Raw genomic sequence first — 24,747 nt, 5'->3', positions numbered from 1 at the left:
GGTTAGTGTTGGATAGAAGAGAAAATCTGTTTTGTCCAGGCTGCACTGTCTGACAGCAATGCCCATGCCCAGCCCAGGGACTGTTATTTAATGTCCCCCTCCCAGCTACAGAGAATGGTGGGTTTTACAAATCACTGATGGAAAAGGAGACACAAATTATTATGAAAGAGAAAGGAGTAGAACTTTCCCTTTTCCTCCAGGTTTGGGCCAGCAGAACTTTTCTCCTTCCTCAGGGATGCTTAGAGAGGCATGGAGCACAGGGAATGCTCACCTGGAGGATTTTCAGTTCTTTCACTGGGATAAATTGACACCACAACTTGCTATGAATTTTTCTTGGCATGAAGTTATTATAAACTGTGCTAAATGTTGATGTTTAGATACTATTTGGCCCTGTTCGAGTTGGTGTGGCCTTGTTGGAGGAAGCCTCTCTCTCTCTCTCTCTCTCTCTCTCTCTCTCTCTCTCTCTCTCTCTCTCTCTCTCTCTCTCCTGTTGCTGCAGTCTGAAGATGTGAATATGGAACTTTCAGATACTCTCTAGCACCATGTGTTGGACCCAATAGGTGTAAGACTGTACTGCTGAAGACAGGATGCATACCAGACTCAGAGCCTAGAGTGCCTGAGGTAGAACTGATCCAGAAGTCACCTCTCTGAAGACTAGCTTTCATGTTACATGAGTCGTCATGCAAGCTTTGAAGGAGGGAATTAACCAATGGTCCTACACAGCTAAGATGCCTATGAGCCATAACAATGGCCAGAATGGCATAATAACCCTAAGGGTCCATCAGTGGCACACATCCCTTCTTGGCAATCAGCAGCTCTTTAATTAGACTTAAGACCTATTCAACAGGAGGGAAATGATGCTGAGTACTGGGAACCCAGTGCCTATCCATGGCTTGTGAGATCATAGGTCTTGGAGGCAAACCTCCAATCACCACTTTAGTAGGCAGTCAAATCCCTAACTACATTCTAAATATTTGTCTTTAGACACACGAATAACTGTAGTCCTCACGCCTCCCCCCCATCAAAGGACCTTCTCTTTGCAACAGATAAAGACCATTTCAGAAAACTACCAATCAAATGTAGAGTTGTAGGTTCTAGTCCCAACTGCTACATACATAGTTCAATTCCTACCCCTAAGGCTTAGGGCCATCACTGGAGAAGTTGGGTACTGTAAGAGCCAGAGGAACAGTTTGGGTGGTTAGGACTGCACAGACCAAATGATAGAAGGCCTCCTGCTGATTTGATTTGTCTGGGTATACAAGTGAAGGCCCAAGGCTGGTAGCAGGGCTTAGGCATCCGACAAGCATGGCGTGACACACTTTTCAGTGATTTAACAGAAGAAAGAGGGAAGCCGGGTTGGGGAGATGTGGTGGTATCAGTTCAGATGTTGCCTTTGAGATCTGTGGCCTGCCATGTAGGGCTGGGTTCACCAAAGAGAATATACTCCATTAATGTTTCTGATTCCTCATTGAGTAGCTCCAGCTCATAAAAATTTATCAGGCCACACTGCAACTGAAACGGGAACTTCTTACTAATTAATAGTTATGCTAAATCCAATACAGAAAATACTCAACTGGGCATAGTGGCTCACACCTTTGATCCCAGGTTTCCTGAGGCAGAGGAAGGTAGATACCTAAGAGTTAGAAACCAGCTTTGTCTACATAGTGAGTTCTTCCCTCCCCCTCCCCCTCCCTCCATCCTTTATTTGTTCACTTTACATTCTGATCGAAGACCCATCCCTCCTTTCTTTCCAGTACCACCCTCCCGCTCTCTTCCCCTTTCTCTTCCTTTTCCTCCCAGGCCCGCCCCTCCCCCCTCCCAATTCCTCAGCTCATCAAGTTGCATCAGAACTGAGCTCACTCTCTTCCCCTGTGGCCTGGTGATCAAAAATCAGGCAACAGAGTTCATGTCAGAGACAGTTCCCACTCCCCTTACTAGGGGACCCACATGACGCCTGAACTGCCCATTGGCTACATCTGAGTAGGGGGCCTAGGTCCAGTCCATGCGTGGTCCTTGGTTGGTGCTTCAGTCTCAGAAAGCCCCTCTGGGCCATGTTGGTCTTCTTGTAAAGTCCCTGCCCCTCCAGGTCCTTCCATCCTTCCCCCAACTTTTCGATAAGACTCCCTGTGTTTCGCCCAGTGTTTGGCTGTGAGTCTCAGCATACATAGTTTCAAGCCAGCCAAAGTTACACGGAAAGACACTGTCTAAAAATAAAACAAAACACCAAAACAAATAAAAACAAGACATTAATTTACTAGACCTTGGACCAGCACTGAAATCAACTAATACTTAAAAAAAAAAAAATCGAGCTATATCGAGGCCTCTGCCTTTTTAGGTCTGAATTCCCAGATCAATAAAATCAAGCTTCGTCCATAACTGAACATACTTTGCAGTGATGAATGATAAATGATCGGCTATTTAAATCGGGTGAGAAGGAGGGGAGGGGAAAAGGGCCTGGGTTTGAAGCACGCTCAATCAATAGGTACTACAGCCTGGGCGTTGTATGTGGATTTGGGAAAGAGCAGCCGCCCTCTGCTGGTCATACCTCCATAATGCAGCCTTAGGAGATTAAAAAAATCCCCAGGCTGCGCTCGGTCGCCGGTTGATGACGTGAGCCGCGCGTCAACGGCGCGCCGGGGATGCCTACGTGAGCCGTGCGCGACCCGAAGCACCCTGACCAGCCGCATGGCTGCGGGCTGTGTGGAGTCGCCGCGGCCCAAGGCGGCTTCCGAGAAGCCCGTGGCGAGTCAGGCCGGGGTCTTGCCTTGCCTGGAGCTGCCGAGCTACGCCGCGGCGTGTGCGCTGGTGAGCAGCCGCTACTCCTGCCTGGTGGCCGCCCCGCACCGCAGGCACATCGCCCTGTCGCCCCGCTACCTGAGCAGGAAGCGCACTGGCATCCGCGAGCAGCTGGACGCCGAGCTCCTGCGCTACTCCGAGAGGTAAGGTCTCCTCGGTCTCCTCGTGCGAGCCGGCAGCTCCGATGTTGCCTGCCGCCCCTTCTCCGCCCCGGGATGGACCCTGGCTGCGTGACCCGGTGGTGCCGCGGAAGTAAGGTCGCAGGAGCTTCTTGAGTCGTCATCGCCCCAGCGTCTGCATTCGCCTTGTGCGCCGCTGGTTTGAGAGTGGTGGCCCAGGTCCTAGGGGTGAGACTGACTGGTGGAGTGTACCTGGCGGTGCAGCAGTGCAAAAGGAATTCCCGTTGTGGAGACTGATCGTGCCCTGTGTCCAGAAACCCACTAGCCTGAGCTTTGGGTATTAAAAGTTTGGTTTAGCCACTTCCGGGTGTATTCTCACTTAAAAGTGCATTTTTGCTGTTAGTACTAGATTGTCTCTCCTTCCGTGGAATACAGCATACAGACTCGAATGGTAGCTTTTCTGCCAGCGAGTGCCCTAAACAGATGGGTAGTATAGTGAGCTGGGATGCTGGAACCAGAGGACTGTAAATACTGTCTAACTGCAGTGAAAGAGCTGTGTGGAAAACATGTTGAGTGCTGTTGGGTTCCTAAGTAGAGTGTCAAAGACAGGAAGTTGACTTAGATGGGTCATTAAATCCCTCCTATTCTGCCTTATTCTTTTTCTTTTCTTTTTTTTTTTTAAAGTGGTTTTGTTTTTTGTATTAGATTTATTTATGTTTTGCCTACCTGTATGTATGTGCACCATGTGCATGCTTGGTACCCTCAAAAGAAGGCATCAGATCCACCCACTTGGTGGGTGCTAGGAACTGAATCTGGGCTCTTTGCAGGAGCAGCAGGTGCTCTTAATCACTGAACTGTCTCTTTAGTTCCAAGTTTTTTATTCTTAAAACGCAGTAGTTGCTTTATCTGCTTATATGCCTCCAACTGAGACTTGGAATTCTCTTGAGAGGAGTAGTATGCACGTGCAGTCCCTGGAGCATGGCCACACATGCGATTTAGGAAACAATTTTGAATTAGATGATATTTTAACTAGGATGGGACAGTAGATAAAGAGGTCAATTAGCAGTACTTGTAAGGAAAATGATTAAAGAGTTTGAAAGACATACAAGGTGATCATTAAACATGAAAACATAGGCAGTTATGTTAAGTATTCTAATCAGTTTTTCATCTATCAGAGGAAATTATTTAGAGCTGTATAATAGCCATTATTCCAGATGATAAACCAATAACTTCTGTAACAGAATTGGATAATGCAGCTATGTAGACTAGAATGTACTCTTTAATTCGTCTGGACACCTCCCCTCCTTGTTACTATGCTAAAAATATGCTAAGGGAAACCTGTTGTTGTTTTTTTCCCCCTTTCCAATGTAGATTAGGTTCCAGTGTTATTTGAGTATTAGTTAAAAGTAAAGGGACAAAATACTGAAAATATTAGGAATTGGATTATAATTTTAATTAGCCATTTATCTTGTATAGCTTATGTTTTTAGACTTGTGGGCAACCCTGTAGCTTCAAAAGGCCTGTTTTCTCTCTTTAAATAGTTGTGATGATGGTGATGATGATAAAATAGAATTGAGACTCCTGTGTTAATTCTTGGGTTGTCTCACCAGCATTTCCTCATAGAGAGACTGTTAGGTTTCTTTCTCTGTTGCAGAAATTAAAAAAAAAAAAAAAAAGATATCCCCTCTCAACTTTGAACTATTGTCTTAGAGAAAGTAAGTAGTTTTCTAAAATCACATTATAACATCTCAGTTGAAATTTTAAGAGGCCAATTGTGGGGGAAATAAAACAACAATAACAAAAGGCATATTCTTTGCCGAATGGCACCCTTGGGTTGTTTAAAGATGTCAAATTCATTCTCTCCAACTAATTTCAAAGAAGATCTAAATGCTTCAACTAGCTATCCCTCAAACTTGACTTAGTTGCCTCCTACATGTCCTAGGTGAAGTCACTGCGGGAACCTGATAGCTACTTGAGATATATATTTTTTAAATAGAAAAGGATATTTAGTGTTAGGATGCCTTTCTTTGAATATATGACTTTTGTTAAGTTACTTTTTGTTTCCCAAAAGTTTTATGGGTTTACACAAATTCTTTTTAGCCTTCCACACAATGCCCCTGACAGTCCTTAGCAATGTTGAACCTGTGGGACCTGGTATCCCCTAAGAAGCAATAACTTGCAGTGTTCTCTTCACTGTTATGACAATATTGTTCACTATGCTGAAATGAAATGTAAAGATCAACACGACCTATCTACATAATTAAACACGTACATCATGTCCTAGGCTGTAGACTGAGTACATATTCAGGCATAACTGTCTGGGAAGACTGAGGAAGTTAGGTGTTTCTCCACTTCTATATAAGAATCGCTGGATAAGTGTTGCAATCACAAATGCAAATTGAATCAGGCATTTTGTGTTTATAGCTCAGATACTACATGCTGTACCTACAGTTACCAGTGCTTTTACGGAATAGTTATTCTTGATAAAGTGCCACAAAACAGTCTTTCTTGTCTTTAAGTATTGCTCCATTCCCAGTAGTGTTTTAGTATGTCAGGTTTATCCCCTGTCCAAGAATTGTGCGTAGAGACTGCTTGCCCATGCACGGAACTATTCTGTGCATAGCCGACTTTCTTTCTTGGCTTTTGCAAACAGTGCCATGAGTTTCCAGGTGCCTTCTAAAGAACAGCAATGCTCTTCTCACTGGAGAATCCCTTCTGAGTATTTTATGGAGAGAAGGTTTTTAGTAGAAACAACAGGGACTTTTTCTTGGCATTTGTGGTGGTTACTTTTTGATTTCCCTTTTGTTCTGTTTTCAGTGTCCCAAACCTTGTCTTATGTTATGACTCCTGCTTAGGCAAGCCATGTGTAGAAGCTAAAAAGTCGAGAGTACTCTCCTGAGAAGGTCTCTGAGTTTATGGTTTTCCTAGTTTGGTAGCTATTACAATTTCTTAACTATGGGTTATGGCTGTTTCACTAAGATAAAATCTATTAGAGAAATACTCTCTCTTTAGATGGATTGTACTAGAAATGTAATTGAGGCCAGTAAAACATTTTTTGCTGTCCATGACCTTAGAGTTGTGTGTTAAACCCAAACATATACAGATGTATTCAATAAAATTAGGTTACAAATAGTAATACATTTTTACATGTGGTAAAGGAGTGATGGGGCGGTGGAGGTTTCCTTCAGGACGTATTTGGTGTGGGAGAAATAGTAAAGTTCATACATCATTCTTTGTTAACTGCCCTTTTTGAAATAATCTCTGCCTGCTAATCTTGACTTGGAATGTGTCTCCTTAACTGTCAGTTCCCAAATGATATGGTTATATACAGTAACACTTCTTTTCACTAGAAAAGGTTTTAGTTTGGTATTTTTCTGTATTAAATCATTGGTTCCAATGATTGGATGCTATAGCTTAAACAGTAATGCTTCCTTCATTATATACTATTAGGCATAGAAACTCAGTAATGGTAGATAATGTGAAAATTGTCTGTATTCAGTCATACAAGTACCTAGATGTTTTTCTTGCCTAGTCTGATTTCTCCTAGTATGACTGATTGAAATGGGTAGCATATAAGGAAATATCAGTTTATTGCCAGTGAGTAGTTCTGAGCTCCCATGTTGGTAGTCACTTTAACTTAACCAAGGCATTGGAATTTTTTTGGTAAACTGTAATTGTTAACATCTCCTCATGTTAGTCTGAAAGACAAGGTGATGTTTTTATGTTTGGGAAGGGTTGGTATATCAGGGGGATACAGCAGATCAGAATGATTGTCTTTAAATAGGATTAACCATGTCAATCTTTTTTCTTTAACAGCCTTTTAGGTGTCCCTATTGCATATGATAACATCAGAGTTGTGGGTGAACTAGGAGATATTTACGATGATCAAGGACACATTCATCTTAACATTGAAGCAGATTTTGTTATTTTCTGCCCTGAACCAGGGCAAAAGTTAATGGTATGTAAATCATTTTTTTCTTACTTTCATCATTTAATTTTTTCTCTGTGCACCCCTACCCTGACTTAGTACCCTTCTTCCTCCCTGATGATCACTATTCTGTTCCCAGGGTACTTTAAAAACTGAGTTTTAGTTTCCACATATGGAAGAAAACCTATATTTGTCTTTCAGTACCTGACTTATTTTACATAACATGATACACACCAGCTCTCTTCATTGCTGCAAATTGCAGGAATTCTTCTGTGTGGATATATTTATTCCACAGTATTGCACTGTGTATGTAAACTCTAGTTATCTGTTCATCTTTTGCCAGGTTTGTAGACTGATGCTGTGTCCTCGCTGTTGTGAATAGTGCCATGTAAACATGGGTGTGCGGACACTTCTTTTCTCTGGGTTGTTATGATCATATGGTAGCCCTACCTTTTGTTTTAGGAATTCCTATGGTGTCTGCTGATTTACATTCACACTGAGAGCTTACATGAGTTCTTTTCTCTCACATCTCTTCAGTGTGATATTTTTGTGATTGTTATTAGCTATTCAAGTAGAGTGTTGAGTCCTTTCCTTGTTGCTGTCACAAAATACTTGGCAGAAACAGCTTGAAGGAGGAAAGATTTTGTGTGGCTCCTGCTTTACTTGACAAGGAGGCACAGAGCTCAGATATCTTTGTGTCCTTCTGTGCCAAGGAGCAGAGAAAGGAATACTGGTGCCTACCACGAGCTCTGCTTTTCTCTTCTCTGGGTTGGCTCTGCTCTTATTTAGGGCTGCTTTTCAAAGCTCTGTTAATCCTCTTTGGAAACTGTCTCAGACACACTCAGTAGTGTGCCACTGTCTACTAGGTAATTCTAAACCTGCCAAGCTTTGAAAGTGCTTAGCCATTGCAAATATCTTTGAAACTGATTTGTATTTCCCTTGTGGCTACAGTGTGAGCATTTCCCCATGTGTTTATTGGCTGTTTCTGTTTCTTTTGACGTGTGTTTAATCAGATCATTTGCCCATTTTTTAATTGACTTACTTCAATTACAGGTACTTAAATATTATTGCTTTTGTTTCTTGTGTTTTGGTTGTCTTGTTGTTTGTCTTTTGTGCTTCCGTGTAAAGATTCTGTTTTCTAATTCTATAAAGAACAATATTAGTTGTTTGAATATTGTATTGTGGATTGCTTTTTTTGGTTGTCTTGTTGTTTGTCTTTTGTGCTTCTGTGTAAAGATTCTGTTTTCTAATTCTATAAAGAACAATATCAGTTGTTTGAATATTGCATTGTGGATTGCTTTTAGCAATATGATCATTGTAATTGTATTGGGTCTTCTAAATAACTTGGGGAAACCTTTCCACTTTTTTTTTTTCTCATCAGTGAATTTACTTCGCTTTGTAGATGTCTTTCATCTCCTAAATGGAGTTTTTCACTAAGTAGTTTGTGTGGCTGTTGAGAATAAGGTTAATTTTATTACTTCTTTCTGAAAAATTTTATTAGAAAAACTGATAATTTTGTGTTTATTTTTATATGTGCTGCTTAACTGAATTCATTTGTCAGTACTCAAACCTTTTGGTGGTAGGCTTGGTGTAGGCCCTGCCAACAGATGGGAGTAATTGAGACGTTCCTGTTGGTGTGCCTGTTTCATTGTAGTGCCTCCTTACCCTGGCTGGTCTCTAGCACTCTCGTGAAGGAGGGCAGGGAGAATAGATTAGCTTCTGTCATCCCAGGTTTAATAGGAGATGCTCTTACCCCTCCAATATTTTGCTGGCTGTGAACTGACATGCAGAGGTCTTTATTTTGTTGTCGTCTTTCTATTTCTAAATTCTTGGGGACTTTTTTCCTGAAGGAATGTTGAAAATTATCAAATGCTATTTCTTCATCTATTAAAATAATCATATGATTTTAGTTCTTTATTCTGTTTATATAATTACATTATATTTGACTGATTTTTGTAAGTCATACAGTTCTTAAGTCCCTATAATAAGCTGGTTAACTTGACCATGCTACATGCGTTTTGATAAATGTTACCTTTTATTACAATTATTTTAAGTGTTTTTGTCAGTCTGTGTTCATCAGGAAGATGAATTACTAGATTTTATTTTGTATTGTTTTCAAGTTTTGGTAATAAGGTAATATGCACAGAATCAGTACCCTACTTTTAAGTTATATAGCATAGCTTGAGAATCATTGGTAGCAGTTCTTATTCAAAAGTTTGGTAAGATTAAGTGATAAAGCCATCTAATCAAAGTCTTTTCTTCATAGGGGATTTTAAAATGCCAATTCAGGTCACTGTTTGTTATAGCTCTATTCCAATGGGCTTGGTTCAACTTGGCTAGGTCATATATGTTCAGACATTTGTTCATTTCATTTAGATTTTCCAATATGTTAACACACACTATTTCAAAAGAAGTAATCTCTAGCTGGGCGCAGTGGCACATACCTGCTGTAATCTTAGCACTCAAGGAGGCAGAGGCAGGCTCTGCGTTGGAGGCCAGCCTGGTCTACAAAGTGAATCCAGTATAGCCAAGGCTACACTGAGAACCTCTGTCTCGGGAAAAACAACAACAAAATAGTAATCCCCAACACTCTTTTAATTCTGTAGTATCATTTGGAATGTAATTTTGCTTTGTAATCTTATTTGCCTCTATACCCAGTTACAATTTATCAGTCCTGTTTGCCTTTTCTAAGAACCAATTCCAATGTGGTCTTTATTATCACTTTCCTCCTATTTTTTCTTTGATTTGTTCATATTCTAAGACTCTGAGATGCATCATTAGCCTGTGACCTCCCAAGCCATGCGCGTTTGACCAGGTTTCTAACTCAGACATTAATTATGTCCTGTAGAGCAGGCCTTAGCTGCTACTCCACAGCACCCATGCCACTGTTTGCTTGCCAGGGCAGCACTGTAACATGCAGGGCCTACTAATGGGGCAAGACTGCTGACACTCCCCACAGCAGCTATGGCACCATGACATGTAGCCAGCAAGGGAGACATTTTCAGGTCAGTTCCAGTGTGGTTTCTGTGGGTCCTGTAAAGGAAGTCTGTTGTGTCTTAAGCACTAGGGTCTTACCATCTAGCTCTGGTAGGCAGCCAAATGTACTGGCAGTGTTCTGAGTTGTTTTGGGTATCACTGGGTCCTCCCTGACCAGTAATACATAGCGAAACATCTCATACATGGCACTGAGATTTTATTTAATAACCTTGTCTTCTGGAGGAAGCACTGTTCCTCCCCCACTGCCCCCCCCCCATGCAGAGTACTTCCATTCAAACTTATCAAAGAAAAAGAATATGCACTCACAGTTGGCTTACAAAGCAACTGTTCTTTATATGGTTCTTTTTAACTTCTTTGCTTTCAGTTTTGAATATGCTTAGTTTATCACATCTTTTATTTATCTCTATAGATTGATGGCTTACTGTGTTGATTTCATTTGATTCTCTTGTGTGCCTAATGTAATGACAGATACTCTTTGACACACTGTCTTTTATGCATTTGAATGTTTTGTCTGTGTGTATGTCTGCACCTGTGCATTTAGTGCCTACAGAGTCCAGAAGAGGGCTTCATGCCCTGGAACTGGAGTTACAGATGATTGTGAACTGCCAGGTGAATGGTGGGGACCAGACTCAGGTGCTCGGAAGAGCAGCCGGTGCTCTCAGCCACTGAAGCCTCCTATATACAGTCTTGATGGTAGTGTTCTTTCTTCCACTTTGGGTTGTAGGACTCACATATAAATCTTTTATAAGGCTGGTCAGATATCACACATTCTCTTTGGTTTTGCTTATCTCAGAAAATTGTTGTTTCTTATTTCTGTAGAGTAGCCTTACTATTAGTGTATAGGATTGCTGCTCCCACGGACCAGCTCTGGGAACGGTGAGGAGGAGAGAGGAGACGTGGATCCATGGTACAGTGAACAGCTGGTTAAGGGAAACCAACTGTTGGTTGAACAACTAGAGACTCTAGTTGTTGAGGAGAGACTGAGGAATGGTGGAAGAAGAAATACTTGGTGACGCAGGCATCTGTGGTACAGACTGAAGGTCTTAAAGCCCAGGAGAACTTTATTTTCTGTCTCTCTCACATGCTTACTGTCTATCTGTCTCTGTCTTGCTTTCTGTCTGTCTGACTCTTGTTATTCTTTTACTTTTCTGTCTCTCATCTTGCTTGTTCTTACCCACTTTTCTGTCTCTTCTTGCTGTCTGTCACCTACCTTTCTATCTCTTCTTGCTGGCTGTTACCCATTTCTCTCTCTCTCTTCTCGCTGGCTGTTACCCATCTTTCTATCTCTCTTCTTGCTTGTTCTTACCCATTTTTCTATCTCTTTTTGCTTGCTGTCACCCACCTTTTTATCTCTTTTCTTGCTGGCTATTACACATCTTTCTGTCTCTCTTGTTTGTTGTTACCCATCTTTCTTTTTATTTAATAATTTATTCAGGTTACATTCTGATTGTTAACCCCACTTGTATCTATCTTCCCGTGCCCCCCCCCCCCTTTTGCCTTATTCCCCTCCCCCAGACCTGTGACAGAAGGGGACCTCCTCCCCCACCATATGGTCACAGCCTATCAGGTCTCATCTGGATAGCCTGCTTCCCCTTCCTCTGAGTGCCATCAGGCCTCCCCACAAAGGGGAAGTGGTCAAACAGGGGACACCAGAGTTCATATCAGAGTCAGTCCCTGCTCTCCACATGACTGGGGAGAATGTGCTGTCCATTGGCTGGATCTGAATAGGGGTCTAGGTTTACTGCATGCATTGTCCTTGGTTGGTACAGTAGTTTGTGCAGGCCCTCCTGGTTACCCATCTTTCTATTTCTCTTTTTGCTTGCTATCAACCGTCTTTCTCTTGCTGTTCCATCTAACTCTAGCTTACTTTCTCATGTCTATTACTTGCTTGCCATTCTTCTTGGGCCAACTCCAGTATTTTATTTAAAGTAAAGTTCAGTTTTTTTCATTACAGATCACATCATGATTTTTCTCATCTTTCACAATCCTTAGGGCATTCAAAAATCAACAGAGTAAGAGAACAGTCTAACAAGGAAATATAAAAAGTTCTGTATAACCTACAGTAAAGCATACAACAAAAATCAATTAATTTCCAAGCAGTAGTCAGCATAACCTGATTATTATTTCTTAAACAATACTCAAGAAAGTTTAATTATGCATTTTCCCGGGCTAAGGCTATTGTGTTTAAAAGATTGTCATGTCAACATAGCTTGAGCTAATGTTCTTTAATAAAGAAAAAATTTGACTTACTCCCAGTCCCAAACCAACAGGTGTGCTATCCAAGCCTAAGCTAACTACCAAGGAGTCCTTTATTGTAAAGTATCTGTAAAGCATGACATTCCAAGCCCACCTTTTGCTCTCAAAGCAGATTCTAAAGATTTCTACAGGTAACAGTATCTAGCTAGGTATTGTTATGTCAAGGTCTTAACTTTCTTTCATGCAGTTTCTGCTTGGGTACTCAAAGTCAGAGCAAAAAACTCTTACACTGTCTCAAGCCTTTGTCCAGATGCCCTCTTTCAACATTCTCTGTGGGAAAAAGTTTTCCCTATATGAATTTCCTTAACCTGAGAAATAAACAGAAAAAGACAGTTTGAGGAGAAAAGACAGATTTTTAGACAAACCATACATAATATCTAAAGGCAGTGGTGATCACGTGGAGGTCTCTGGAACTTTGTCAAGCAAAGTTATCCTCATGTCTGTGACATAGGCTACACTAGTCTTGATTGACAGTCACTTTATTTTAGGCATTGAAACTTGTTAGCCTAAACCCAGTTGTCCTACTGGACTTATTTTCCTGTGCTTTCTTTTTTTCTTTTCCTATATCTTTTTTCTTTTCTCCTCCCCCTCCTCCTACTCCTCTCTTCCTTCCCCTCCTCATCCTCCCCGCTCCTTTCCTTCTCCTCCTTTTCCTCTTCCTCCTCCTTTGCTGAGAAATCTGCTGTTACTCTAACCAGATTATTTTTAAATGTAGCTTGGAGATTGTCCTCTGAAAAATTAAAAGTTCTTGTCCTATGTCTTTGAAAGTTTAGATGTAAATGGTGAAGAGCTTTCTGGCTGTGGCTGATTGAGTCTCCTGCACGTGATCCTGTATGTCTTTCTGTACTGTTATTTTACTGAGTAGGTTTGTCTCTGCCCTTAACTTTCCTCCCCTTCAAGAATACCAATTGTGTAGTTATTATTTTATTTCATAGTGCTTTGAAGACCTTAATTACTATCTTCATCCCCTGCCCCTTTTTTTCTCTAAATGCGATCATTCAAAAGAACCCTCTTCAAACTTTGTAATTATTTCTTCCACTTGATATATTTTGATAAGATTTTGAACTGAAATCTTTAAAAATAATTATTGTATGTGAGAATTTTATATGTTTTATCTTAATTATGTTCACTCCACTCCCAATTTTCTTCCACCCAACTTTTCTAGGTCCAGTTTATATTGGCTGAGTACATCTGGATGTGGGGCCTGCCTGTAGGTGTGCTTGGTATACTAGGTGTCACACCATTACATAGAGCTTTCCCTTTCTAGTAGCAACCAGCAAGAGCTCCTTAGCTGGGGTAGGGACTTCTTGTCCATCACGCCTCCTCTGTGCTGGGATTTTGTCTTGCGTTTGTGTAGGTCTTGTACATGCTGTGGTACATGCTTGGGAAAATGCATTGTACATCTTTTACTCCAGATAGCAACCCCAGGACAGAGCAAGGTATGGACATCATTAAAGTCCAACTTGGTGAACCAGTGAGTGTTGTTGGGGTTACTTATAGGAACGGGGCTAAGGGGTTAGTTATGGGAATAGAAATTACTCAAAGACAGCTGCATCACAAAAGCCCATCCCAGCACGGATGACAGCCCACAATCTGGGACCTTGGAGCATACTGCATAGACTGCACGAAGCTCAGCAGCTGGAGAGTGTCCCTTCTAAGCAGCTTGGTTGGTCTAAACCTTCAACAGGCAGCTCAGCAGAGTCTGCTTCTGCCAGGGAGCTGTTCTGGGCCTCAGTCTTTGTTACAGCCTGACTTCTGTGGGAGTCTTCTTTGCAGCTTAGCTTGTAGAGGTGACTCTCAGGAGCTTTTCTTGTTTACTCTTGGGAGGGAGGGTCCTAGATAATCTGTTTGGTTTCAGGGACTTCTTGAAGCTATCTTGGACTGTTTATGTTTTAGCTTGAGGAACTTCCCTTTAGGATGGGAAGTTTGAGTCTTGGAGGAGACTGCTGTTTGACACGTGCTGTCACAGTTCCTATGAGCATTTGCCTATTATGCTTAGAAAACACTAAAAATCACCCTCTACCTTTGGTTCTTACAGTGTTTCTACTGTACCCCTCTTCTGTAAATCGTCTCCAAGCCTCGAGAGAAGAGATAAGATATAAATATCCCATTTAGGGCTGAGCACTTTAAAATCTCTTTTTCTCTGTCCATGGGTCATTTGTGAGTCTCTGTATTAATTGCCATCCATAGCTGTCCAACCCTCTGAGGAGGGTTTAGTGATGTACTGATCTGTGCTTATAGCATTAAGTCATTGGGACTTGTTTTATTGCTATGTCCATTTAGCTTAAAAATAGTAATAGCTTTTCCTCTAAGGTCCGTGTCTCATCTTGCCATAGATTTGGGGCCCTTTAACAATGTCTGGTATGGATTCCATCTTTTGGGGTGGCCTTGGCGCCAATAAAAATGTGGTTTGTTACTCCATAGCATTCATGACACTGTTGCCAGGCAGGTCGTTAGCATAGCTTACAGAGTTCACAGCTGGGTGAGCGTCTCAAGTCCTTCATACCAGTAATCTGAGCATTTGCTCTTTTAATACCTGGAGTTCTTTATGCTTTCTGTATTCCTCTCTTCATTCCTTTTTCTCCTTCATATACTTTAAATACGCTCGCTTTGCCTTAGTGAGCCTTTGAGATCACTCTTTCTCCCACTTGATCTGTCCTTCTACTGATGCCTCTGACATGCTTTAAGTTTCACTGTGTGCAGTTGCTGTCATCCCTGTGTTTCTCAGTGTCTTCTTGAAGCATACTGAGTTCCACACAGTGCTGAGTACCTGGTCAGGTTCTTGACCCCATAGCTTGAGCACTCAGTAAGCCATGGCTTCCCGATGGCTCTTGATGTTTGTTGGTGTGTGGTGCATTTAATCCAGCTTTCTACCCTGGCTTTGTTTGCGTTTGTCTCTGCAGAGATTCTAAGCAGCTTGTTTCATCTAAGCCTCTGATCACTTGTACAGTTTCAGAACTAGATGGTGCCCAAAGTCTGATATTATATAAAGCATAATCTGTCTCTATAAGCAGGTACTAGAATAAGACTCAGTGTCTCCTTTACAGTAACAGGCCTGTGGTCAGACACTACAAGTTTTTGCCTGGCTCTAGGCAGATTTACTGTGGATGGATCAGCCCCGGGTTTTTAAGTCATATTTGCAGCCATTAGTACCACGAGACCAGGACCAACATTTCTGTGGTCAGCCTATTGCTATGGTGGATTTATGATCCAGCTATAGCGGGACTTTCTGGATTTGGCCAGCGGTTAAGTAATGACAGAGACTTATTAATATTTATTATAGCTTAGGCTGCCTCCCGGCTACTCTGAACCAATTCTGGCACTGTCCTGCCACGTGGCCAGCTCCACCTCTTTGCTGATATTCATGCTTGTCCACCCCCATGTTCCTCTTGCAAGATCCCCGGCCTCTAGTACCCCCCGCCCCTCAGAACCCAGAAGTTCTGCCTTCCACTTCCTGCATCGCTGTTGGCCATTAGGGCTTTATTAAAGCCAATCAACAAGTGAGGAGGGTGAATGTTTATAAAATATTGAGGCAGGTGATTCTTGTTATTCTTAATACCAAATCCAGCCAGTATTCAGCTCACTGTTGGTACAGCAATCAACAGTTGAATATTCAGAGACATCCTTCACACAGTACACCCCAGCATCCAGCATTGCCACAATCAGCAAATCAGCCACAGGTGATGCTATCTCTCTTTTGTACAAGGCCAGTCAGCTGGCCTCATGTCACTAGAGCTGATATATGTGGCTAGCCCCTAGGGGCTGTTGTGATACGTCAGCATTAGCTTTCTGCAGGTTAGTGTTTATTACCTTTGCCTTTCCCCCAGCAAGTAGGGTTTTATATCCTATGCAGCTCAAAGTTAGGAAAGTGTTAATGAAGGCAGGTTCTTGGCCAACTGTACTAATACTAAGAACGGTCATACCTAAACCTCAGAACCATGAGGACCTGCACAATTTTAGCAGAACACTGAAATGTGAATTGTAGCCAGAGACAACACAGATCCACAAAACACAAGTCTCACAAGTAGGCACAGTTCTCTGCCTGGTGCCAAATATGTTCTAAAGATTCATCTGTAAGCATTATCATGGTAGTAGCTGTGCTACTCTACATTAGGTGGCAAGTGGTAGTCAAAGTCTATTGGCCATCATAGCTGGTGCTAAGTTGGACCTTGGACTTACCCTGACAGCTGTAGGACCTGCAAAAGAAGAAGAGAATGGGAGTTCCCCAGGCCAACACTAACTGAAGTAGCTGAAACTCAGGTCTGTGTAGTAGGTGTGTAGGTCTCCTGTTGGGGGCTGGTGTCTGGGCTGGCGCTGCTGTGTTCTGAAACACTGGGCATTTGTCTTATTGCAGCAGACTGTCACTGGGCTCTGAGACAGCCCTGTGCTAGCAGCATGTCTTGCTCCCCTTTGCTGAAGTTGTAGTGATTCTCTTAATCCTCATTGTTCACATTAGTTCTTGAGCACCAACCACTGATTCTTTCTCTGTCCTATAGTTTTGCCTTTTCTGTTAAATGGAAGTCAGAGTACACCTAGCAGAGAGGCAGTTATCTCCTTCTCCCACAGGGTACTGTGGATCCAATTCAGGTCTTCAGGCTGTGGAGCAAGTGCTTATACTGACTGAGCTATCTTCCCAGCCATGCTAGCTATTACCTCATGAAGCAAGTATCCTTTTCAGATTGCCTTTCTCATTTAGCAGCGTGCATTTAAGGTTATTTTCTTTGTGCCTGAAACTTGATAGCTCAGTTTTTCATTTTGTTTATAATGCTGAAAAATAAATATCTCATTCTATGGATGTACCATAGTTTGTTTTGTTTAGAAGCCGTCAGAAGTTAAAGGTGGGGCTTAGCTGGTTATGACAGATAAGGAAGCTTTATATTCTGCCACTTCTGTAACAGTGTGATTGTGTGCCTGTCTACATTATTTTGTAGTTCTATGTTCGAGAAAAATGCATCTTTAAAAAGACATTTTAGGGTTTTGATTCATACACTTCCCTTCATACATGTTGACTCCTGAAGAAGACTACAAACTAAATTCCACGAAAACCTTCATTTTAAGCATAGATGTCACATAATACTTTTACGGTTTTCTGACTTAGTCAAGAATCCATGTCCTAGATCAACAAAAAGTAAATTTTCTCCTAATAGAACTGTTAATACCATGTTAATTCAGTAAAAAATCAGTAAAAAATATGCTTGTGAGCTTTGAAATTCAGTCTGTTTATAAAAATATCAATGTGGACGCAGTTTCCGATGCTTCTTCTTGTCTTGTGCTTTTCCGTAGTTGATGTGCATGTGACAGCGCATTCTCTGCTTGATTCCACTGTGGTTATAGCGTCATCTACTCCTTGGGAATCCTGCAGTGGAGTGAAGGCTTTTTTGTTGCTTCCTCCTACCTGCCTGCTTTTCTTTGTTTATGGCAGAACTGGCTTACTTGTTGTTGTCCACTTAAAAAGACATGCAGTTGTTTAATACAATTTCTAAGATTTCTAAAATTATGTTTTGGTGTGACATGGTAAGTTGTTAGCTTTTTTTGTAAAATTTTTCGATATTAAAACATGCCATTAATCTGACTTTCTTTTTTTTTAAAGATGAGTTTCATGCTCATAAAGTTTGAACTCTGGCTCTCTTTTTGACCTTGCATTCTTTCTTTTCTTTTCTTTACAGGGTACGGTTAATAAAGTATCTTCTAGCCATATTGGCTGTATAGTGCATGGGTGTTTTAATGCCTCTATCCCTAAACCTGATCACATGTCATATGAGGAGTGGCAAACGTTGGAGATAAATGTAGGTGATGAACTGGAATTTGATGTATTTCGCTTAGATTCAGATTCTGCTGGAGTTTTCTGTATTCGAGGAAAGCTAAACACCACAAGGTCAGTATATGATGTTCGAAATAGTAGGAAATCTTACTGCTTTGTTATATACCAGAAATAAATATGTTTTCTTTATCAGATGTTGTTGGTTTACCTAGTTAGCCTGGATTTAATCCTAAATAGCTAGAATTTTTGTAACCAATCGCAAATTTTGAAACTGTGCTTGAGCTTCTGTAGAAGTACAGTGAAAAAACAAACAAACAAACAACATTTTTTTGTTAAATTTGGGCCAGGTACAGTAGCTTGTGCCAGTAATTGCAGCATTCTGAAGGCTTGGACAAGAGGATTCTGAGTTAGAAGCCAGCTTGCCACAGGAAGGAAAACACACAAACACACACAGATAATAAAACAGCTAGATAAATACACCATTGAGCTTGACATCTGACAGCTATAGATATCTCAGAGGTCTGAGGAATAATAAGATAGGACATTGGGAATTAGAGCCACACTAAACTACCTTGTTGTCGAAAACTCATAGTATTGAAATAGTCTTGGCCTCATTTTTCCTTTCTTTTGCTTATTGCTGTTAATATTTTAAAAATCTGTTCATTCACAGTTTGCAACTTAAGAGTGCTGTAGTTTCTGAAGATGTAGCAGACACTGTCAGTGAAGAGGTTGTTGAAAAAATTTCAAAGAAAAAGAAGAAGAAGAAGAAGAAGGACAGAGAAACTAATGCGACAGTTGAGAGTGCCGCAGAGCTAGCAGATGTCACTCCAATGGACGAAACAGACCTGCCGTGTAGTGATAGTGTGAATGACTTATTTGTGGAAGAGCCAAAGAAGAAGAAAAAGAAGAAAAGACACCAGGAAGATCTGGACCCCATTTTCCAAGCCAGTGACTCCAGTGGTTACCAGAGTGACCATAAAAAGAAGAAAAAGAAAAGAAAACACAGTGAAGAGGCTAATTTTGAATCACCTAAGAAGAGGCAGTAATTGTCTTTTTTGTTGTTCGCATACGCAGATGCAGTAGATGAATAGAGGCTTTGGATGGTAGGAAATGCCTAGAGATTTGGGAAGCTCACAAATATACTTGATTTGGAACTGGAGGATTTTGTAATGAAATTATACAACAGACTATTAATTTTGGATAATACTAGTATTATTAAAGTGTTATTTTAGTATAATTCAGTATAAAATGTTAACAAATGCCTTCACTCCTGACTCAAAGGTTAAATGTTCTACATAAAATTTAAATTCTCAACATTTGCCAAAGAACTTTATAATACTTTGAATTTTTTTTTCTGATAATAAATTTTGCCCTTAGGACATTTTAAAATAGCTCAATATGTTTACTTGTCTTAAAATTCCCTTAAGTAAAATTTCTATTTTATTTAAAATGTATACCTAAAGAATATCTAGAACTCTTACATACCTTGTGGCTGTCAGTGTTGAGTGTGTGGTGGGTGGCAAACTCATTGATTTCTCCCAGAAGGTGTGTTTGTGTGTTCTCTAATTCTGAGACTATACTGGAAAGGGCTTTTATCTTTTACTTTGTGTTTCAGTCATCTTATTTTATTAAGTATGAATCATGAGCAAGATGAATGTGGTTCTTGCTATTTGGAAATTTCCAGTAAGTTTTTAATGATTAAGGTTAGGCTACTAGATAGGCTTCGAGGAGGAGACAACTATCATTGCTTTCATTGATTAAAAAATGTGGAATATGTTGTTCCTAATCAGAAGGTGGTGATGAGGATAAATTGGTTGAGGCTCATAATTGATCCATAGCCATGCAGTCTAGACACTTAATATCTGTAATGTATTTGATTGAGGCAAAAAGATATAAAGTCAATCAAGATACTGTAGTTCCTTCCTCCATGAAGCAACGTGGGAGAAATACTTGTATGCACACAGCATAAATGAGGAAATAAACAGTAATTGTAGTAAATACCATGAAGAAAACATTGACCACTCTTTAGTTAGTATCAGGAAACACAGAGGGGTAGGGTTGACCTCTCCATGTCAGTCATTGCTGCTCTCACTGACTGACTCACTGACTGTTTATAGTGTGAGCATCAATTTAATGTTTGATCTGGAATAAATTTTTCCAACCATGTTTCTTGACTTTATCTATGGTATACAGAGTATATGCAGGTAGATATAACTGACAGTGGAAAGGTACAAACCAGCATCTTTCAGGACACTTGAAATCAGGTGGCTTTCAGGTCTGTCTCTGAACTATGACTATTTCAAATGGACATGTCATCAGACAATATAAAATAGAGTGTTTATATTTACAGATGTACAAAAAAAATACAAAATTTCTCAATATTTATGTTGGTGAAAATTTTAGCTTTAAATTAATATATTCATTTACTTTATATCCAGTTGCAGCTTCCCCTTCCTCCTCTCTCTCACCGTCTCCTCCCCCACATCCACCCTCCTCCCCTTCTCTTCAGAAAATGGGAGGCAGCCCATAGATATTAACCAGCCTTGGCGTATCAGTCTGTAGTAAGACTAGGTGCATCTCCTATTGAGGCTAGACAAAGCAGCCCAGTTAGTGGCAATGGACCCAAGGGCAGGCAAGCTAGTCAGAGACAGCCCGATCCTGCTTTAGAAGACCCACACGAGGACACAGTTGCACAACTGTCACATGTGTGCAGAGGGCCTAGGTCAGTCCCATGCATGCTCTCTGGTTGGTGGTTCAGTCTCTATGAACACCTATGGGCCCAGGTTAATTGATTCTATAGGTTTTCTTGTGGTGTCCTTGACCCTCCTGGCACCTTCAATCCTTCCTCCCCCTCTTCCACAGGATTCCCCAAGGTCCACCTAATGTTTGGCTGTGGGTTTCTGCATCAGTTTCCATCAGCTGCTGGGTGAAGCCTCTCTGATGACAGTTATGCTAAGCTCCTGTTTACAAGTATAGCAAAGTATCGTTAATTGTGTCAAGGGTGGGCACCCTCTCATGACATGAGTCTCAAGTTGGACCAGCCATTCGTTGGCTTTTCCCTCAAATCTGTTCTATATTTATCCCTGCACATCTTGTAGGCAGGGCAGATTTGTAGCTGGGTTGATGTCCCAATCCCTCCATTAGAAGTCTTGCCTGGTTACAGTTGATGACTGCTTCAGGCTCCATATCTCCGCCTGGAGTCTGTACTAGGGTCACCCTCATAGGTGCCTGGGAGTTTCCTAGGTTTCTGGCTTTCCCTTAGAGATGCCCCACTCAATCCAGCTGTTTCTCAGTAATCTCTTCCTTCTTCCCCATTCCTCCTGTTCCGGTCCCCCTCCCTCCTTCCATCCTCCATATCTAGTCTATTAAAAATGGGGTACAGATCTAAACCAAATTCTCGACAGAGGAATCTAATGGCAGAGACATATTTAAAGAAATGTTCAACATCCTTAGTCATTAGGGAAATGCAAATCAAAATAACTCTGAGAACATTGTCATAATGGCTAAGATCAAAAAGTCAAGTGACAGCGCAAGCTGAACTGAGGAGAACACTCCACTGTTGTTGGAGCACAAACCTGTACAACTAGTTTGGGATTCAATTTGATGGTTTCTTAGAAAATTGGGAGTAGTTCTACCTTAAGACCCAGCTGTACCACTCCTGGGCATATATCCAAAAGATGCTCCACCATACCACAAGGACACTTGTTCAACTATATTTATAGCAGCTTTATTCATAATAGCCAGAAACTGGGAGCAACCTAGGTGTCCCTCAAACGGATAAAGAAACTGTGGTACATTTACCCAATGGATTATTACTCAGCTATTAAAAATAATGACATGAAATTTGCAGGCAAATGGATGGAACTAGAAAAGATCATCCTGAGCCAGGTAGACCAGATCCAGAAAAACAAACATGGTATGTACTCATAAGTGGATATTAGCATAAAGTACAGAGTAGTCATGTTATAAACCACAGACCCGAAGAAACTAAGCAACAAGAAGGTGCCAAGGGAGGATGCTTGAATCTCACTGAAAAGGGGAAATAGAAATTGAACTTTTTTGCTTAACAATTTTGCTATGATGATTTAAGTAGAATATTAATTTTAGGCTGTTTGCAATTTATTTTTTTCTCAATGGTTAAATGTACATGAATGAGGTTCATGTTTTTCTTTGGGCAATACTGTTTAAATATGTAATTTAAAATGGGTTGAAATAAATTTCTTTGTTTGTTTTTTTGGTCAAGATTTGATGTAACATGCCCTGAAAATGTTTAGTAAATATTTCCTTCATGTTTTAGAGGTTGAATATAAAATTATAATTAATTTTGGAACAGATAATTAAATTTAAGTCACAAAATTCTAGCCTTCCATATACACCAACAAAATATGTCAAATTTGTGCTATTGATGGAAAAGTATATTATAGATTAGCAAAATAACTAAATTCTCACATTTTTATTTTCCCTCAAATTGAGTTTTTTGTTTTGTTTTTCAAGAGGGGTTCTCTGTGTATCCTTGGCTGTCTGGACTTGCTTTGTAGCCCTGCTGGCTTCGAACTCAGAGATCCTTGTGCCTCTGTCTCCCTGAGTGTTGATATTATAGGCATGCACCATTATGCCCTGCTGATAGTCTTGAGTTTTAAAGAATTTGCTTGTTAAAAGAATTCTTATGTGTGAAAAATTTTGTCTGACTGATTGCTATTTTTGCACGAGGATTTAAGCAGATATAGTCTAATCAGTCACAGTAGTCTTTTAAAGTCAAAGTTATCTGCACCTGGTGGCAAAAGAGGAGAGAAGGCTGGAAAGGGGAGGGGGGAGGGAATGGGAAGATACAAGTGAGGGGATAACTATCAGGATGTAATCTGAATAAATTATTAAAGAAAAAACAAAAAACAAAAAAACCAAACCAACCAACCAAACAAAAAACTAGTAAACCTTTAATGAACTATTGGGAAAGCTTACTCAAATTATACTTTCTGTAACTTAAATCTAAGTTCAATGCTTTTCCCCCAGTCATTGTATATAGGAAAATATAAAATATATTTTCAGTAATTGAATGAGTTTTAAGGCAAATCATGTATGGAGTAGCTGTAAATCAGTTTCTCATGTGTGTGGGATCATAACAATTGAAGCTATCATCACTGAAGCTACTAGGTGTCTGGGATATTGTAATACAGCAATTCTTGGATTTTGAAATTATTTCTGGGCATTTGATTGGAAAAATTTGCACATTAATGTTTGAGTTTGCATCATATAGGAGTACTAATTATGTTTTCTTGAATGTTTTAGTTTTTAAAAACTAAATGCAGTTTATTCATCTAGGGAATGAGTGTCACATGCAGATTTCCTGCTCTACTGTTAGAATTTTCACTGCTACCACAGTTGTAACTGCTAAAGGAGACGGAGAAAATGTAGTTCACCTTGAAAATGATCATGGCTCAGGGAATAAAGAAATTGGGTTAGGCTTAAAATAAATGCAAGTGCAGTAGCAAAAACTTTTAATAAAAAATTTAAAATAAAAAATTGAGAGAAATAGAAATACAGACGTGAGAAAAATATGATGAGAGACTGTCCCTTACTGTAGATGGAAGGGGTCTTGCAACTGAAGAAAGAAGCTAAGAGCTGTCCCTGGCCAACAGACAGTAGGAAAACGGTCCTCCATCCACAAAGAACTGAATTCTGGAAGTAACAAGAATTGAGTCATGAAGCAGAACACCTTGTCTCAGGTCCTATTGATTAAACATTTGGTTAGACCTTGGTGTGTATGGGTGAAGAACCTACCTGTACCTTGTAGAGTTTGTGTTTTGTATGTGCATGTGGGAGCCAGCTGTTAACACTGGGCTCTCTTGCTTAGTTTTTGAGATGGTCTCACTGAATCTTGAGCTCGTAGATTCAGTGAGGCAATCTGCCTAGTGAGCCCTGAGTGTCTTCCTGCCCCTGCATTCCCAGTTGCTGGGATTATGGGTGTGCACCACAGCCCCCAGCTTTCTGCCGGTGAGTGCTAGGATGAAGTGGATGTCCTTGTGCTGCATAGTTACTTGAGGGGATGAGGCATCTCCCCAGTCCTACTCGCTAGTCTTCTGACCGAACAATTCTATAAAATGATTAGTTAATTGTTTTGTACAATGGCACTAAATTTTTGTCTATTATGGCCATTCATAGGCCTTATTTTAGGGATTTTGTTTCATGTTTTGCCACTGTGTGTGTGTGTGTGTGTGTGTGTGTGTGTGTGTGTGTGTGTGTGTGTCTGTGTGTGTCTGTCTGTCTCCTAACTGGTTCTTCTATATTACAAAGTTAATTATTTCATATACTAACACATCTAGCTAGCTATGCCAAAGGTTGTGTATTTTGTTAGCTTTAAATAACTTGACTTTATTTGCCATGTTTGTGTTTACATTCTATTTTTTTATTTAACTAAATTTTGTAATCCCCTCCCCTCTTTAATTTCCCTGGGCTTAAATTACTTATCTTTACTTATTTTTTAGTATTACTAATAGAAATATTTGATCCCAAAATGTTCCATATTTTTGTATATATCCTCTAAGTTTCTACAAGGCTTACATTATGCTTTCTATAATATTCTGTTCAATTTATTTGTTTGTTTTATGTGTCCCATACTCATCTGACACTCAGATGAGCCCAGATTTGCCTTTAATTAGAGGCCTCCCAAGTGGCTTATAGACTGCTAATTTTAATTGCGCCCTTTTATTTGTATTTTACAGTGTATTATGCAATGGTAAGAACTGAGTTCTACTTAAGAAATTGAGATATACTTGTAAAGAATGTTTTTTTAAAAAAAGATACATGAAGTTCTGATTTAAGAAGCAGATCTTAGGGCTGAAGAAATCATTGATCAGTCAAGAGGATTTACTGCTCTTGGAGGACCTGAATTC

At 40.4% G+C, this 24,747-nt stretch overlaps 1 protein-coding gene across 1 annotated transcript; it reads left to right on the top strand.

The window, feature by feature from the left end:
* The first annotated feature begins 2,639 nt into the window (after positions 1–2,639).
* On the top strand, positions 2,640–24,543 carry POLR1F (RNA polymerase I subunit F). The gene is made up of 4 exons (XM_084793592.1): positions 2,640–2,939; positions 6,732–6,873; positions 17,763–17,971; positions 18,528–24,543. The coding sequence occupies exons 1-4, from the start codon at positions 2,686–2,688 to the stop codon at positions 18,901–18,903; spliced, it is 981 nt and encodes a 326-aa protein (XP_084649718.1). The 5' UTR covers positions 2,640–2,685; the 3' UTR covers positions 18,904–24,543.
* The last annotated feature ends 204 nt before the right edge of the window (positions 24,544–24,747 follow it).

Source organism: Acomys minous (genome assembly GCF_964271855.1).
Source record: "Acomys minous genome assembly, chromosome: 8".
NCBI lineage: Eukaryota > Metazoa > Chordata > Mammalia > Rodentia > Muridae > Acomys > Acomys minous.
The sequence above is the reverse complement of the archived record's forward strand: the minus strand, read 5'-3'. Positions and strand labels throughout refer to the sequence as shown.

Coding starts and splice junctions, on each gene's coding strand:
- POLR1F (XM_084793592.1), top strand. CDS start 2,686: ATGGCTGCGGGCTGTGTGGAGTCGCCGCGGCCCAAGGCGGCTTCCGAG. Junction 2,940..6,731: donor CTCCTGCGCTACTCCGAGAG/GTAAGGTCTCCT, acceptor TTTCTTTAACAG/CCTTTTAGGTGTCCCTATTG. Junction 17,972..18,527: donor GGAAAGCTAAACACCACAAG/GTCAGTATATGA, acceptor GTTCATTCACAG/TTTGCAACTTAAGAGTGCTG.